Source organism: Mus caroli, chromosome 9 (genome assembly GCF_900094665.2).
Source record: "Mus caroli chromosome 9, CAROLI_EIJ_v1.1, whole genome shotgun sequence".
In the NCBI taxonomy this organism is placed as follows: Eukaryota; Metazoa; Chordata; class Mammalia; order Rodentia; family Muridae; genus Mus; species Mus caroli.
The window spans coordinates 51,675,395-51,694,271 of record NC_034578.1 but is presented as its reverse complement, the minus strand read 5'-3'; the positions used below and the strand labels follow the sequence as shown (position 1 = coordinate 51,694,271).

At 43.2% G+C, this 18,877-nt stretch overlaps 1 protein-coding gene across 1 annotated transcript in view; it reads right to left on the bottom strand.

Moving 5' to 3' along the window:
- The window catches only part of Hykk (hydroxylysine kinase), a 26,588-nt gene extending 10,395 nt beyond the window's left edge, over positions 1-16,193 (bottom strand). The window contains exons 1-4 of the mRNA XM_021172170.2: positions 15,608-16,193; positions 12,655-13,005; positions 11,334-11,473; positions 2,507-2,690 (exon numbers count right to left, since the gene is read on the bottom strand). Coding sequence (XP_021027829.1) covers positions 2,507-2,690; positions 11,334-11,473; positions 12,655-13,000 — 670 coding nt within the window. The 5' untranslated portion in view covers positions 13,001-13,005; positions 15,608-16,193. The remainder of the gene's footprint in view (positions 1-2,506; positions 2,691-11,333; positions 11,474-12,654; positions 13,006-15,607) is intronic.
- Between the last annotated feature and the right edge of the window lie 2,684 nt (positions 16,194-18,877).

Below are 18,877 nucleotides of genomic sequence, written 5' to 3'. Positions count from 1 at the left end.
CTACAATGTGGGTTGGGGCAATGGAGGCACAAAGCTTGTGGGAGTGGCCAAGAAGTGACTGAGAATTTGAGGCCCATGCCATGAGAAGGAGCCCATGCCTGACAATGCCTGGATAACCAGAAATCAGAATCAGGACAGCCTAAAGACCAGGGATAGAAACAAACACGTCTGATCAACAACAAAAAATTTCTAATGATGTTCTGCTGTATTTATAGATCAGTCCCTAGTCCAATTATGATCAGAGAGGCTGCCTCTAGCCTCTGATGTGTGTGTGTATGTATATTGATGTGTATATATATATATATATATATATATATATATATATATATCCAATTATGATCAGAGAGGCTGCCTCTAGCCTCTGATGTGTGTGTGTATGTATATGTATGTGTATATATATATATATATATATATTTATATATAATGTATGAATGTATCTAAATAGAGAAATATATTTTAAAATTACAATGAGAAACTATTAAATAAAAAGAAGATTGGGAAAGCATCCACCTAAGGCAATAGTAAGGTCCTGACCTGTCCTACCTCCAAGAGCCACGTCTGGGTCCATGACCCTGCAGCAGTGGTGTCCTATGACCAAAGACCATACAGGCATCTCTGCTGCCTAGGGCCATCCATGTTGGTACCTCTCACCTGGGCATCATGGATGGGAGAGCTAGTCCTGAAGGTGGCCCCTCATCAACAGTACTCTGGAGAACAGCCACCACCACCATGCCCTGAACCTCTCTAGCTACAGTAGAGCTAGCCCTAATTTTGGTAATTGTAGGTGAGTTGGCCCTGAGGTCATGAGAGTGAGAAAGGTGGACCTTTGAGAGTAGGAGAGCTGGCCCTGCCCCTCACTGGCTGCAACACTTGGGAGAGCTGACCTTGCATCCCATCTAAGCATCACACTGGAGCTGACAGGGGGCGGGGGTGGGGGTGGGGGGGATGTCGGGCAAGCTAGCTTCAAGGGAGTGAGTGTGGGAAAGGTGGCTGGTCCTGTCACTTGTCTGCCATGCAGTAGCACGGACAAGAAAGAGATGCTCCCCACCTGAAGCAGATGGGAGAGTTGGCCCTGTGGTTATGAGAAAGGGAGAGTTGGCCCTGCTCCTCATCAGCTGCAGCCCTCAGGATAGCAGGCCCTGCACCTTACCTGGGCAGCACAGTAGAGCTGGCCCTGGTTGCAGGGGTGGGTTGTGGGTGATCCAGTCCCAAGGATATAAGAATAAGAGAGCTAGCTCTGCCCCTTGTCTGCTGTGGCATTGGGTAAGTTAGTTTGTGCAGTGCTGGAGAGCTTGCCCTGGTGGTGTGGGTGTAGAAGGGTTAGAAGGCTGACCAGCTCAGCTACCACCCAGGTCCATATCTAGGACTTAGAATTGGTCCACCCCAATATCTACCAGTTGATGAACTACTGGAACATGTGAAGGGGTTGATCCTATAATCCCAAAGAAACAGCTTTCCCATGACACAGGGCAACAACAGGATATCCTTGAAAAGTCCCAGTGAGAATCCAGTACTGATGGTAGAGCAGAAGGAAACACCAGTGACTCATTGCAATGAACATTTACAATCAAAGAAGTGTGGACAAAAGGATATGCTGTGGGACATACTTGTGACACACTAAAGCTTTCACAATGAGATTTTTTTTTCTTTTGGATGGGGGAGGTTGCAAGGGCAGAGAGCAGGTACAAAGATTGGGGAGATGAATGGTATTGTGGAGCATGATGGGAAATTCACAAAGAAGCAATAAGAAGTTCAATAATAAAGAAAAGAAAAATATAAGCATCACAAAGTCCAGATGGGCTGGGCGTGGTGGCGCATGCCTTTAATCCCAGCACTTGGGAGGCAGAGGCAGGCGGATTTCTGAGTTCGAGGCCAGCCTGGTCTACAAAGTGAGTTCCAGGACAGCCAGGGCTATACAGAGAAACCCTGTCTCGAAAAACCAAAAAGAAAGAAAGAAACAAACAAAAAACAAAGTCCAGATGGTAACGCAGGGAGAGCGTCTACACCCTGGTGATAGTAGTATGAACTATACAACTTCTTTTGGAAGCTGGCATTATTTGGTCAAGTTGAGATTGATGCAGGAGGGTTTCTGCCAATTCAAGACCAGCCTGGACTATACAGACCTAACAACGATAAAAGTTAACTTCAAATACAACAAACGTAAGAATAGTAAAGACATGCCAGGCAGTGGTGGCGCATGCTTTTAATCCCAGCACCTGGGAGGCAGAGGCAGACAGATTTCTGAGTTCGAGGCCAGCCTGGTCTACAAAGTGAGTTCCAGGCAGGACAGCCAGGGCTCTACAGAGAAACCCTGTCTCGGAAAAAAAAAAAAAAAAAAAAAAAAAAAAAAGAATAGTAAAGGCATGATTCTTGTAAAAGTGATAGGAACAGAGGAGAACATCTTATAATGCCAGAAAGCTAAGCAGTTCCTCCATGTTTTCCTGACACTAAATTTGCCAAGTTAAAGATTAAGAAACATACATATGTTGATTGGGAAAATACTCACATTCTCGAAAATGACTTAATTTGGGCATTACTTCTTCCTTGAACAGCTGAATGACCTGTTCAATAATCTCCCGGTTTCGACTTTGGCTCAGGGCACCCATGTATTTCTCTAGAAGAGGAACGTTTTTCAGATTCCAGATAAAGTTCTCCCGATGAAAAAGATTTAACTTTGGATGATGGAATTCCTAAATGAAAAGCAGAAAACCAGGATAGAATGTAGCTTAGGCAGGGCTTGTTTAGCATGGACAGTACCCTATGCTTGATCCCTGCTATGGCAGCATATGTCTGTAATCCCAGCATTTGAGAGCTGGATATGGGTAGATCAGAAGTTCAAAGTCATCCTTGGCTAAATAGTGAGTCTGAGCCTACCTAAAAAACAATTTTACACACACACACACACACACACACACACACACATGCAAGAAAATTTACATATATTACGTATATAAGAATTATCATTTGACCTCTACACTTCCATACTTGCACTGTGACATACACCATAACAGAGAGAGAGAGAGAGAGAGAGAGAGAGAGAGAGAGAGAGAGAGAGAATATATTCTTCATACATTTTTCACCAGTGCATCTGATCTGAGGCTTGTCTCTTCTCACTTGGTCCCATTCTGGCCTCTCTAGAGTCCAAGAAGCCTCAATGCTTTGTCATGAGCCATTTCTCTCCCAGGATGCCCTTTTCCACAGTGATGTTAGACTCTCATTTCCACTCAGCGAAAAAGCCTCTACACAAGCCTTATACATTGTCAACCCCTTCTCGAATATCTCACAGCCCTCTCTAAGGAAAGGTACTCCTAGGAAGTATTCATCCTCCCAGAGATGGCTCTTCCTCTCACTGAGGTAAAATCTGCCTCTGCACTGGTATCTATGCCACCGGTCCAACTGTGACCCTCTAGGGACATCTGCAACAGGGTATGTATGTCTTCTCTGGGAATCCCCAGGCCTTGAAGCTGCTTTGAACACAGCACACCTCACAAGACACTGTTTTCAGTCTCCTCCTCTTCTAGTGTGTTAAGTAGAGGGTAAGCACTGACCCGCCTGAGCCATGGCGCTGGGGATGGACTGCGACTCAGAGGTCATAGTAGAGGGAACTTCCTTGTTTCATGCTGGTCAATGCTACTCAAAGTTTTAGAAATCATATTATACATATATATATATATATATACATACATATACATATATATGCATATACACATATGCATGTAAGTTTTATTTTTATTTGATATGTATGGGAGTTGGAGGGTATAAGATGCATATTTATGTGAGTGCATGTGTTTATGGATATATATGTATCTATGTGCTTATATGTAGAGGCCACTGGTCAATTTCGTGACCACGCCATTCCTCAGGACCCATCCACTTTGTTTTTTAAGACAAAGACTGTCATTTGTCTGGAGTGAGCCAATTAGGCTAAGCCAAAGTTCCCAAAATCCTCCTGTCTCTTCCTCCACAGCCCCAGGATTCTAAACCTGTGCCTGGTATTTTTATGTGAGTTCTGGGGAGATGATTCAAGTCTTCATGCTTCTGCATCAAGTGTGAAGTACCACTTCACTCCTGAACTGTTTCTAGTCTCTACTTTTATTAATTTTAATGGGCTGTAGGTGTGTGTGTGTGTGTGTGTGTGTGTGTGTGTGTGTATGTGTGTGTGTGTGTTTGTGTGTGTACGTCTTACATGGATGTGTGCATGAGAAGATGTGAAGGCAGGTGCCCACAGAGACTACAGGCAGTTGTGAACCACCCATCTAGGTACTGGAAATTGAACTTAGGTCCCCTAGAAGAACAGTATATCCCCCTTAAGGCTTAAGAACTTAGTAAATGAGCCTGGAGAGATGGCTTAGTAGTTAAGAGCACTGACTGCTCTTCTAGAGATCCTGAGTTCAATTCCCAACAACCACATGGTGGCTCACAACCATCTGTAATGGGGATCCAAAATCCTCTAATGTTGTGTCTGAAGACAGCGACAGTGTACTCACATACATGAAATAAGATAGATAAATCTTAAATAAATAAATAAATAACTTAGTAAACATTGAGCCATCTCTCCAGGTATTTTTAAAGTAAATATAGCAAAGTCAGGTGTATGCTTTTAATCCCAGCACTTGGGAGGCAGAGAGGCAGGAGGATTTTTGTGTGTTCAAGGACAGCCTGATCTACATAGTAAGTTCAAGGACAGCCAGAGTATGGCCTTGTCTCAAAAAATCTGTATCAATATAACACTCTTGTTGGGTTTCCAGTTACAGTCTACTCAGCTACAGTGCTGGCAATGCTGTCCCCCACACCCACAGAATGGCATCTCAGCTCCCAGGGCACCAGTGGAAGGAACACTGGACTGAGTCACACAGAGCTCCAACTCCCTCTCCTACTGACAGACAGGCCATGAACATCTCAGACCTTGGTTTCTCTATCAGGAACATAAAGGCATCCGTCACTCATGGACTAAGAGGACATACAGCCCTCACCCATGTTGGTGTTCCATCAATGTTCTGCTTTGAGTTTGTCTGTTTGTTCTGTGGTGCAGAGGATTGAACCCAGGGCCTTCCACATGTGAGGCAAGCACTCTGTCTCTGAGTTGTGTCCTCAGTCCAAGAGTGTGTTTGAACTGAAATTCTGCACTATCATCCTGATTTTGCTGGCCTTTATTTCTTTTTGGCTCCTTGCAAATAATGGGAATTGATGGCAGTTTAACCAGTGCTCTTTGTTAATTCCTGTCAGCCTATCTCCCGTCACTGTCATTCCTAAGCACTTTGCTCCCTACAGAGCTCAGACCACAACCATAGTTGCCTATATCTTCTTTTTCAAAATATTTGAAACTTCTGAGATTGACCTGCAGTCCAACTGCCAATCAAGCTTCAACCAAATTCCAGTGGTATTGGTTCAATCACTTAAGAATGCCTTAGTTCTGGTCTCTGTGATGTCAGGGCCTCTGTCTACACTGGAGCACCTAGGCCTGGAAGCTGATGGAATTTTCAGTGCTCAACTGTATCCTCAGCAGTTTGCTCACAGCCTCTAGCACAAGGGCAGAACTGCAACACTTTCCCAGTTCTATAGACATTGCGACCCAGAGAACAAACAAAAGCAAGAAATAACATTTTGCTCATATAAAAGCAGACAAAAGAATTAGTGGAACAGAGCAGAGAATCTATAAAGAATCCTTAAAAACAGTACCAGGGCTGGAGAGATGGCTCAGTGGTTAAGAGCACTGACTGCTCTTCCAGAGGTCCTGAGTTCAATTCCCAGCAACCACATGGTGGCTCACAACCATCTTTAATGGGATCTGATGCCCTCTTCTGGTGAGTCTGAAGACAGCTGCAGTGTACCTATATAATAAAATAAATCTAAAAACAAAAACAAAAACAAAAAACAAGCAAAAAAAAAAATCCCACAGTACCAAATAGTGGTCAATAAGGACACCATAAAGACACCATGGGAAAGGGTAAAGTTCTTTAGTGTAGTTCTGGGGAAACTGGATTTCAACATAAAAAACAATGATATTGGAGATGTTTCTTACCTCAGATACAAAAACTAACCCCCAAAAGACCCAAATGCCATGATCAGAAATCATAAAACCCCTTGACAATTGCATTGTCAATGATTTCTTGCCTGTCACACCCAATGCAAAAAAAAAAAAAAAAAAAAAAAAAAACAGATGAGATTATATCAAATTGAAAGCTCCTGCATGGAAAACAACAGCACTGGGTCTGAGGGAATGGCTTAGTGAGGTGATACAGGCCTGGACATAGGAGTATGCCCTGGGTCTTGCTGGCCAGCCACTGGAGACAATTGGAAAGTTTCAGGCTCAAAGGATACCGTGGAGGGCTAGTGAGATGGCTTACCAGGAAAAGACTTTTGTCAAGCCTGATGACTTGAGTGTAATGCCTAAAACTAGTATAGCAGAAGGAGTAAACTGACTTGTTGTTCTTACCTGAGATTTCCACACATACACTGTGGCATGCAAGGACACACTCATAAATAAATGCATGGACACACATAGGATAGATAGATAGACAGACAGACAGATAGATATGAACATTTTTAAATAATAAAAAAGATGGAGAGCAATCAAGGAAGACACTGGTGTCAATCTCTGGCCTTGACATGCACATGCACACATGTCAGTGCACACCCACACAACATGTCCATACATGAACACATTCATACACAAACTCAACAATTTAATCCCAATTGATAGTGTGAGAAGACATGTCGCTGGTATGCAAATGTATAAAGAACGAGTAAACCCAATAGCAAGGAAAACAATATAGCTCAGTTTAAAAATGAACAAAAGACTAAAACTGAGACTTTTCCAAAGATAACACAAAAATATCCAACGGGTACGCAGAAGCATGGTCACCTACATCACCCACCAGGGAAATACACACTGGAAGCACCGTGAGCTATCACTTCACATCTGTGAAGACAGATGCTGTCAGTAATATGAGTAAACTAGCTTCGGGAAGGTATGGAGAAAGAGAACCTGTGTATACTGTTGACAAGAATGTACAGCCACTATAGAACACAGCATGGAAAATTACTATAAATAAATTACAACCAGAACTACTATGTGAACCTTTAGTTCAGCCTTTTAGGGGCACTTACCTAAGGGGAAGGAAAATATGGCCCTCGTGAAAATATCTGTACTATTATGTTCATTGTAATTAGTCACAATAGCTAGGTTAAAAGAAAGAGAGGTGTGTGTAGGCCAAAGGTTTCACTGTAGCAAATATTTAACAAAAGGCAAATTATTTACAGTCTCTGAAGAGAAATGGGAGTAGCAAAGTAGTAAATATTTAAAACTATCAAGATGAATGATCTAACAGCATGAATACCCCTAAAAGTCCTCCGTCACACTTTTGGTAAATGGGCACAGGAGAAGAAGTTAACAAGGATTAACTGAGTGTCACAGGAAGAGAGAACGAGGGAACAGTGTGCTCCACTGTAGCAGTAGCTTTACTGTGTGTGCATATGTATCTTATAACATGTTGTATACTTTAAATATATCACAATACATTGATTTTTTTTATAAATAGTAAAAGAGAAAAATGTAAGAGGCACTTATTTAAAAAGTGTATTTAGAAGACATTATGAGGGTATTACACAGACAATCTAGATATAATACAGAGGACTGTAATCACTACAAAGATTTTTCTGTATAAAATTTATATATGGAAAAAAATCTCCTAAAAGTACACGTATACCAGGTGTACTTTTACTATTCATGTAGTCTCAGCACTCAGGAGACAGAGGCACGAGGACTGTCGTAAGTTTAAGGACAACCCAGGCTTCATAGAGAGTTCCAGGTCAGTCAGAGCTATAGAGCAAGACCCTGTCTCAGGGGCTGGAGAGATGGCTCGGTGGTTAAGAGCACTTGATACTCTTGTAGAAGAGGGATTCCCAGCATCCATACCTATTCACAAGCATTCCTAACTCTAGTGCCAGGAGATCTAGTGCCCTCTTCTGGCCTCCTTGGGATGCAACACACTTTCATAGATGCAGGCAAAACATAAATAAATCTTTTCTAGAAATACCCTGTCATAAACCAATAAAAATAAAACAATTACTCAAATTAAAAGTATATTGATATTCTAAATGGGTTGTGTGTGTGTGTGTGTGCGCGTGTGCGCGCGTGCATGTGTGCATATGCATGTTCATGTGTGCATGTATATACCTAGAGGCCAGAGATCAACACTGGGCATCTTCCTCAGTTACTCTTCTCTTTATTTTACTTTTTATTTATTTATATTTGTATGTGTGAACACACGTGTATTGATGTATGTGTGTGTATGTATGTATTCATGAGTATGGTAGTCAGAGGAGAACTTGTGGGAGTCAAGCCTTTTCTTCCACCACGTGGGTCTCAAGCTTGGTGGCAAGAGTCTTCGCTGCTTAGTCATTTTCCAGACCCTCCATGTTATTTTTCTGAGATGAGGTCACTCACTGAGCCTGGAGCTTGCCGATTTGGCTAGACCGGCTGGCCAGGGAGCCCCAGGAGTCTCCCACCTCTGCCTCTCCAGGGCTGGGAGACACTCTGCCATTCTTTTATGTGAGTATTGGAATCCAAATTCAGGTTTTTGTGTTTGTGACAAAAATAACTTTGCAGAGCCATAGACACACTTTTTAATGAAGATCCACAAAAGAATTAGAAAGAGTTCTGACTGAAATGTTTGACATGTTCATCACCCACAGCTATATGCAATACAACGTTTTAAACAGGTGAACAGAGTGCAGTAGAAAGTTCATAACCATTTACTGAACATCACTTCCAGAGGATGGGAGTACTTGTAACTTCTGATTTTTCTTTGTATTTTTATTTGTTTTTCTTAAATAACGAATAAGTAAAGGGTTTTTATTTAACCAGAAAAAATAGGTTATTACGATTTGGGAGAACAGGGTAAATTAATACTGTGTAGATGGTCACATGGTCTTGACATTCTGGCCAAGAGGTGTAACCGACTTGGTTTGCCCAGTTATAAAAGTTAAAATACTGAAGACGATTCAAGTCCCTGACGTTAAGTAATGAAGACAGACAAGTAAAATGAGTTTGTCCCCGCTCACTACCTTGACAGAGGATTCAGTGCAGAGGGAAGACTTGGGAAGAGACCAGTGAGTTCAATGAGTTGAAGAGATAGAGCTGAGAGTCCAGGAAGACCAAGGCATCTACAGTTTGTAGGACAGACTCCCAAAGATCAGAGCTGCAGAGAGAACACCAAGTCCTCCTTGAGAATTTGATGCATTGGTGTACACCGCACGTGTTAAGTCTGAGGGAAGGAGCATCTGAAAGGGCTGAAAGGGATTGGATTGGGCACATATGCAAGGCTGAGAACAGTGCCTGTGGCTACTGACCACCCTGGGAAACATAAGTTTATAGGATAAACATAGTTTATTGGGCAGAGAACTCAGAAGGGTTTTGCACTACATAATTCTTAAAGTAAACCTAGCTCTGTGGCCCCACTTACAAGAGGTTAAAAGCAAGACCCAAAAGAGTCAAATGACTTCAAATCACCCTAACTGCATGTACTGAAAGGACGTTCAGTGAATATCAAGTACAAGAAACACATAGGAGCTAGACATAGGCACACATACCCCAATGGGGAAAAAAGTAAAGTGGCCTACATGTGTCAACTAAATGGCAAAGCCTCTGCGTTTCTTTGGTTTGTTTTTGTTTTTGTTTTTGTTTTGTTTTTTTTTTTTTTTGAGTTAGGGTGGTAGAACACAGCTAAAGCTGGGCTTGAATTTTCATCAATCCTTCTGCCTTAGCCTCTTAAGTGCTGGGACTACAGATATATACCACCATGCCTGGTAAACATTATCAGATTGCATAACAAAGAAACAAAAACAAGACCCTAAAAATTCTTCCCATAAGAAACACTTCAGGCATAACAACTCTGCCACATAACACAGCATTCTGCTTTCTCTTCACTGATTTCTAGAAGACTCCAAATAAGTTCGAGATTGAAAGAATTAACCTCCTCTCCTTCTCCTCTCATTCAGTGCTTATTTAATTGCTTCCTGCTTCAGATGAGACTGCGTCACAACAAGCCTAGGTTAGAACTGCACTTGGCTCACTTCTTCCCTGGTTACCAACTTAACACTAAAACAATCACCAAATATAGTCCCATTGCCTTCTAAACCTTGAAACTTTAAAATGTGTTTGTTTGTTTGTTTGTTTCTTTATTCATTGTGAGACAGAGCCTAGCTATATAGTCCTGACCCAGAATTCCCTATGTAGACCAGAATGGCTTTGAATTTATGGTACTCTTCTTGCTTCTGCCTCCCAAGTGCTGGGAGTTGAAACATCTCCCTGACTCAAGCCCTTCTTTAATCTGTTTTTACTAGCTATTGATTATCTGACTACTGAATTAGCTTTCTAGATGTGCCACGCCTCTCTGGACCCCAGAGTGCTATCATTAGTAGGTTTTGCATAGTAAGAAAAACTTCCCTCAGGGACACACACCTACTGCCTGAGAGATACAGTTCAGACTCCTTAGCTTTGGATGAGGGCGGGTCTTACAATGTGATCTAGGCTGGCACACACTGATGAGACTCCTGTATCAGTCTCCCAAGTGTCTGGGACAAACCAACTCTTTACTGTCATAGAATGTGTCTCTTATAATCTGACTCCACCTTAAATTTTTAATTTTATCTCCTGCCTGCCTCATTTATAGTTCATATATATATAGCAGCCACAATGAACAATCCAGAGGTTCCAGAATATTCATCATACTTCATGTGCTCTTTCCTTCACCTGCAATGTCCTTCTGACCCATGCAGTACTAACTTTAGCATCAGCTTGGCATTACTTTTTTAAAATTAAAAGTCTCCCAATGTGTTCACTGCACAATGCTAGACATCAAGGGTAAAGGATGAATAAATACTTTGGGAAGGCAGCATAGTTGGAAGTATGCTTATCTAGCATGTTCGAAGCCTAATCCCCAGCACCATATAAAGTAGATGAGGTAGCACGTGCCTATAATTCAGTACTCAGGAAGCAGAAGCAGGAGGACCAGAAGTTCAAAGCCATCTTTGGCTACCCAGGGAGTTTGAAGCTACCCCATAGTGTAGGAGACTCTGTCTAAAAGACAATGAATAAACAAAGCATACTGCTTTTAAGAGTCTCATTGCTGCCAGGAGTGGTAATGCATGCCTTTAATCCCAGCACTTTCAGGTAGAGGCAGGAAGATGTCTGCGAATTCAACATTAGTCTGGTATACATCATCAATTCCAGACCAGCCAGGGCTTTAGTGAGACTCTGTCTCAAAACAAACAAAAACAAAAAAAGATAAACAAACAAAATCCCTTACAAACAAGACCCCAGATCTTACCTCTAGGGCTTTATCCAATTGGGCAGCCAGCCTTCCTATTTCATATAATTGCTGGTGGCTGATGGCAACCTCAGCTATTGGTCTTCCTGGGAGGTAAGTGAGCATTCTTACCAAGTAGCTTTTGACTCCAGATCCACTGTCTAGATGGAAGGGATGATACATCCTGTCAATCAATCATTCTTGAAAAGACAATGAGAACTTGCAGCCTTGCATACACGTGCTGTGTCCGAGGTCACATACATAGTAATGACAAACTGGTGTTTTAAATGCTTGATTGCTAGTTTCATGTTCTTTCTATTTCTATTACAACTCAGCAGCCAGTCTAATCAATACAAATACATTCTCAAGGCTGGAGAAGTGAATTTACTGAGTGCTTGACTAGCTCGTGCAAGGGCCTGGGTTCAATTCCTAGCAACACATAATCTTTTTGTGTTAAATAAGAATAGAGCATGTCCTCGTGGTGTTCACAGGTCCCTTACTTATTATTTATCAGGACATTTATAAACATAAAATTTACAGTAGGAAACTTAGAATACCCAAGATACGATTTGCAAAACACAAGAAAATCAAGAAGAAGGAAGACCAACATGTGGATACTTCATTCCTCCTTAGAATAGGGAACAAAATACCCATGGAAGGAGTTACAGAGACAAAGTTTGGAGCTAAGATGAAAGGATGGACCATCCAGAGACTGCCCCACCCGGGGATCCATCCCATAATCAGCCACCAAACGCAGACACTATTGCATATGCCAGCAAGATTTTGCTGAAAGGACCCTGATATAGCTGTCTCTTGTGAGGCTATGCCAGTGNCTGGCAAACACAGAAGTGGATGCTCACAGTCATCTATTGGATGGAACACAGGGCCCCCAATGAAGGAGCTAGAGAAAGTACCCAAGGAGCTGTAGGGGTCTGCAACCCTATCGGTGGAACAACAATATGAACTAACCAGTACACCCAGAGCTCGTGTCTCTAGTTGCATATGTAGCAGAAGATGGCCTAGTTGGCCATCATTGGGAAGAAATGCCCCTTGGTCTTGCAAACTTTATATGCCCCAGTACAGGGGATCGCCCAGGCCAGGAAGTGGGAGTGGGTGGGTAGGGGAGCAGGGTGGGGGGAGGGTATAGGGGACTTTCGGGATAGCATTTGAAATGTAAATGAAGAAAATATCTAATAAAAAATTGAAAAAAAAATTTACAGTAGATCTCTACTAAAACCATGTCCAAGCTATATCTCCACTTTGAGTTATGAACTTGTTTTAGACACTTTGCTTCTACCTGTAGCCAAAATATAGTAATATGAATGTATAGGAAATCTCTTACCAATGGATATGAGAGAGATCGTGTTGTCCCCTTTAGTTCGGCACACGGAGGCTGTTGGGAATCCAGCTGCTCTCAGGAACATGATGACATGGTTCTGCATTTCAATCAGCTCTGGAGTTTGGCTAGACTTCGTGTTGCTTATTTTGAGGACATATTCAACTGGGTCATCTGTAGTCTCTTTGCCTCTTGAAATGTGAACACGAAAGTTTTGGTCCTCATAGCTAGGGAGTGGCTGGATCTTAGAAACTTTGAATCCAAATACCGATTCTACCAGTGCAGAGGCTTGTGCCTCAGTAAAAGCGGGCTTGGCAGAAGCCTGTGACTGCTGGCCAGCTCCACTTGACATTATGCCTAGGGGGAAAATAAGAGCCAGGCATATTACAATGGCAGTTGTTTGAATGATTATTCTCAGACAGGCCACTATTTTTCTATATTGAGTCTATGCTTCTTGATTTTTATTTATAAAGTTTAAATGATCAATTAGTGAATAAGATGAAGAAGCAGATGACCTGGAGCTGGAGAGGTAGATCTGCAGTTAAGAGCACTTGCTGCTCTTGTAGAAGGCCTGAATTTGGTCCCCAGCTTTCACATTGTGTGGCTTACATCACCTGTAACTCCAGTTCCAGGGGACTCCTCTGTGCCCTTCCCCCAGCTTTGAGCGGGCCAAATAGATCTTAAGTGTTTGCCACAGTTGGACCTCGACCCAGGAGGAGGCTTCCGCCTTGCCTTTGCCGCACCTGCAATTTCCTGCAGGAGCAGACTGCCAACTGAGTTGCTTTGCAACATTCTGCTGAAACAAAGGATGAGGTCTGTGGGCTTTCCCTATATAAACGCAGTGCTGAAAATTAAACTTTGAGCCTTGAGCAGAAACTTTGTTTTGGCTTCATCCTTCTCTTGCACCCCGTTCCTTTTTCATTTCCAGCCCCCCTTGCAGGTAATCCAGTTTATCCATGACTGCTGGACAGCTACACTCTGTGCTACATCTGTAGTTACATGTGCACCATACCCACACAGAGACATTTAAAAATTAAAATAACCTTTAAAAAAATTGATGTTCTGTCAGGGGATAATGGCCCATGCCATTATAATCCCAGCACCTGGAAGGCAGAGGCTGGGAGACTATTTCAAATTCCAGGCCAGCTTGGTCTACCTAGCAAGTTCTAGGCTGGCCAGGCACTATAGAGAGACCTGGTCTCAAATAAAACAAACAAAATAGAAGTAGATATGTTAGATGAATAAAAATCCTGGGCCATAAGTTATTTATAAATTTCCCTCACAACTTAAAGGTACAGTTCTATGGACAAACGCGGGCCAGAGAAGCATTTTGTTATGTTATCTAATCCAATCTTTTCTCTTGCCTGCCAACTTTATAGAGAAACACAGGTCCAAAGACATTAAGAGATGTGTCCAAAACTAATATTCAGTTCCACTGAGACCTCAGCTCTGAGGGCTGGGAAGATGGCACACTTCGGATGGTGGCCAATGTGTAAGTATGGAAACTAGAGTTTGGAACTACAGCAACCATGGGAATGCCAGGCTTAGCGGCACATGCCTATAATTCTGAGTTGTATTCTTTTATGTTTTTGGGTTTTGAGTAGCATGGGCTGGACTTAAACGTATTAGACAGCCTTCAATTTCTGATCCTCCTGCCTCTACCTCCCATGTACCACCATGCTTGGCTTATTTGGTGCTAGGGATCAAACTCAGGACCTCGTGCATGTTAGGCAAGGTCTCTACAAAGTAAATCATGTGCCCAACCAAGCTGTTGTGTTCTTGACAAACACTTCTCATGTTTACCTTCTGACCGCAATATTTGCTTTCAGAAGCCAATTAAGCCCCTCCGGTGTTGACACAAAACATATTATCACAAAGACTAAACAGGGCTTCAAAAGAATCTTTGCACCTGAAACTTCTGGAAACTGATACATCCTGTTACACTGCTTTTGGTTCTAAGACTTTACAAGGAATTTTAAACATTCCTTCTGAATATATTTATAAAATAAGGCTAGTGCTCAGAATGTAATGTGAACTGAAACCTTAACTCCAAGCTCTGAAAGAATTTAAGGGTATTAAAAACAACACTGAGCTTGATGGGGATTTGACAGGGAGCTGGGTGTGGTAGCTCACATCTGCTATCCTGCCAATCCAGAGCAGGACAATAAGATTGCTGCTAGTTGAAGGTCAGTCCAGACTACCTATTGAGTTCCAAACTAGCCCCGGCTACTGTGAGAGACTTTGTCTCAAAAAGAAAAAGCTATTAAATTTGAAGACTGTTGAAGTCAATTGGTGAAGGCCAATCTCCAGAAAACATTCCCATGTCCTTAAAGGGGGCTTGTTAATTATCTCTTCGAAGAGTCCTGTTTAGCAAAGCAAAGTCCTGTTTACAAAGTACTGTTGGTAGGTCTGGTCACGGGACAACCTGGTACCAAACAGTTACTGAGCTGTGAAAAGTTGTCCCAGCACCAGCTGGGCAGCCAACCTCTGTAACTTTAGCCACACTGCCTCTAAAAGAGTTCAACGAAGAATTTTGAGCCTTTTTGCTGTATATAGAAAGAACTCCACAACCTGAAAAAAAAGACACACATTGAAACATGCTACTGAAAGCAAATACACATAAAGAAAAAACGTAAAAAGTAAAAATAAAAAAACAGAGACATCCATTTTCATCAAATGCGCCCCGTGTGTGGAGAGAGTGGAAAGCGATTCGAAATCCTATATAGATGTTAGTATACTTCTTGTCAACAATATTTAGATCCGGAAAAAACAAACAAACAAACAAACAAACAAACAACTCAAACAGTAAGGACTTCTAAGCAGGAGGTTTGCGCCAGACTCAGTAATTTTTCGCTGCATGAGAGGAGAATGGAGAGGGAGTGGATCTTACACTCTGCACTTGGTGAAAAGTACACAAGAATAAAATAATAATAACACATAAACTAGTCTTTCCTCTCACCTTCTCCTAAAGTGTTACAAAGTCTTTGTGACTTCTGCCTTAGCACTTCCTCCACGGCTGTCTTCGGCGACCCTCTGCTGTGAGCTTCCAGGCTTGGGAAGCAGGCAGTGATGTTCCCTGCACTTATTTCGTGAGTTGCCTCCACTCTCACAGCTCGCGGGCCGCAGGAACTCTACACTGTCGTCCTCTAAGGGCGATTGGAAGCAAGACTCACTTCCAGGGGGTCTTGCTGAGGAGCGAAAGACACCGATGGGAGGGAGGTGGCCCACAGCCCGTTCCCGGCCTTGTCTCAGGTCCAGAGGAGCCTTAGGATGGCTTCCACCCCCAAACCACGCAGGCCCGCGGAGGGTGGGACCCTCAACACTGCGCACTGAGATCTCAGCAGGGCTGGGGCTGGACAGTGACCTGCAGCGTCAGCACGCAGCGAGTTTGAGGAGCGCAAGGGTTGCAGGAGCCCGCCACGCCCCCTCAGGGATGTCCCGTCAGAGAGACGCTTGTCTCGCTTCAGTCTCTTCCACCTCCTCTCACGCACAGCGACCGGACGTCCTGAGACCGATCGCTCTCTCCACTCAGCCAGCTAGCGGTTGCGGTGCAGGAGGTGGGGCCGGACCCGCCGCCGCTGCAAGCCCCGCCTTCCTATTGGCTCCTCCCACATCCCTCCGCCCAGTCAGTACACACTACTGACAGCTCTGGCCCAACCCTCTCCAACCCACCAACAGAGTTCAGAGATCTGGCTTCTGATTGGCTGTCCGGAATCCGACAACCTTGTCAATCTCGGTTCTCTAGTCAAAACTCTTGTTTCTGATTGGCCAATTAGTAGGCCTTGGGGTTTGAGTGGTATCTGTCAATTCTCACCAGGTTGGTTTAGTCCTGGCAGCGACTTGGAGCACAAGTCTGTCAGCAAGCTGCCAGGAGAGATAGCATCTTGACTTTCTTTCCTCACTCCTTCCCACTCTTCTAGAAGCGAGTATCCTGAAGGCCATCTTCATAGAGGTTGGCTAGAGGTTCATTTTCCCCAGAAAGGAATCCTGGTTCTGAAACTACAAGGGTCAGTCCCTCTCTGTGAGGAAATGGGGCTCGCTGTCTTTGCACTAGCATGTCCCAATCCGAAAAGGCTTCATTTATTAAACAGACCTACACTGTCTGTGCTGGCGGGAACTGAAGCCTAGAGTGCATAGACCCTTAACCCTAACCAGACCGTGCTTACCAACTCCCAGTTCAGGATCTAGGCGGTAGCACCAGTTTTTAAGCGGGGTAACGAAGTACAATAGAGAGAGAAAGAAAGCAGCGCCAACTGGGCTGTTAGTGTCACAGTTCAGATCTGGGGTGATGAATGAAGCGTCTACACGGAGGAACAGAGCTGACAATTGGGTTAGAATCCTTATTTAGGCAGTTCTGACAATGAGAAAGTGCTCAAGACTTTGGGATTCTGAGACAAGGTAGGGGTAGTTAGACAAGGTAGTTAGTTAGGTGTCTTAGAGTTTAATTGCTGTGAAGACACCATGACCAAGGCAAGGTTGTAAGGGATAAAATTTAATTGGGGCTGGCTTACAGGTTCAGAGGTTCCGTCCATTATCATCAAGGCAGACAAATGGCAGGCATGGTGCTGGAGGAGCTTCCTACATCTTGTTCTGATGGCAAACAGGAGAAAACGGGCATCCTCAGGCAGCTTGTAGAGTCTCAAAGCCCACGCCAACACACTAGGCCACATAGCTGGATGCCTTCTTCCAGCTAAGCAGGACTTTTTTGATGGACCAGAGCACTCCCTCCTGGAAGAGTCCTGTACACCTGTCACTCAGGTTTGCAATTTGCTCTCCTTATGTTATCGTGCTGTATGCATATCTCACTTGTTTTTTCTTGTCCTGGCATACTCATGGGTGCCATAGTTACTCTGATTATTATTTTTTGTTTGTTTTCCGAGACAGGGTTTCTCTGTATAGCGGTGGCTGTCCTGGAACTCACTTTGTAGACCAGACTGGACTCGAACTCAGAAATCCGCCTGCCTCTGCCTCCCAAGTGCTGGGATTAAAGGCATGCACCACCACGGCCCAGCGTTACTCTGATTATTAACTCGGATAGTCTCTCCAATCCCCGTCAACACCTATCGTAATGAAAATTTTCCTTTGCCCCCTTTAGAAATATGTTTATGTTTTGTGTGGGATGGGGGAAGGTGGAGAGGGTTGAGACAGAATTTCTGTGTAGCCCTGGCTGTCCAGGAACTCCATCTGAAGCCCAGGCCAGCCTTGAACACCTGCTTCTGCCTCTGGAGTGCTGGGATTGAAGGCATGCCTCACCATTGCCCAGCACATTTCTTTTCTAATCTTCAACTAGGGACGACCTTTCTGCACTTTCTGATGTTGGCGACTGTGACTTGAGTCTCCTGTAACCATGTTTGCTTTCTGAGGCCTCTCTGCAGTGTCTGAATTCGCTACACCTTCTCTCACTATCCTACTGCTACTGGTCCGTTTTCTTTCTCCTCATGGCCTGGAAAAAAACAATGAGAATGAGGACTGAATGCTGAAATTGTGAAAACACAGGACAACAAACTTCACAATTGCCTTCTTTGGTTTGTACCTGCTTCCATTTCCCTCTACATTCTGCTTGCATGTATGTGCCCATGCACACAAACTGATGAAGAGGATTTTCCGTCTTTTCCAGTACCTCATCTGTGCTTTTTCCCCCTGAGACAGGGTATAAGCTACAAACAGATGATTTCAGTTTGTGGGAAAAAAAAAATTGAGACAAGGTGTTTACCATAGTAGACTTGGCTTTAGTTCAGACTGGCTTTCAACTTAACCAATCCTGCCTCAGCCTCCTAAGCACAGAAATTATAGGTATGCAACACTAAGCCTGGTGAAATCCAGTTTTTAAACATTCAAACTTCGGTATCAGAATGGATCACTGGGTAGGATACTCTGTCACTTTAATGTTAACTTGCCTGACTTGTGTTTGTACAGAAGATCCTGGTTTAGGTCAGACTACTGTTTCAGACTAAACTGACTCTATAACTTGATTATCCATTGTGATACTCCCAGAATTAAATTCATTTACTGTTTAAGTGGACACTAACCATATTTCAGACTTTTATTCTCATTAATCTTAGCATAGAAAGGAACTTAGAGATATAGTGGTGAGATTAACCAGCCTGGCTGTTATATTGGGAATGAACAAAATCTGAACATTATAGAACATATTTGATGAGAGATTTCTGGATCCCATTTAAGTTATGCTTTATTCTGAGTGACTATAAAACACAACATGAGTCAAATG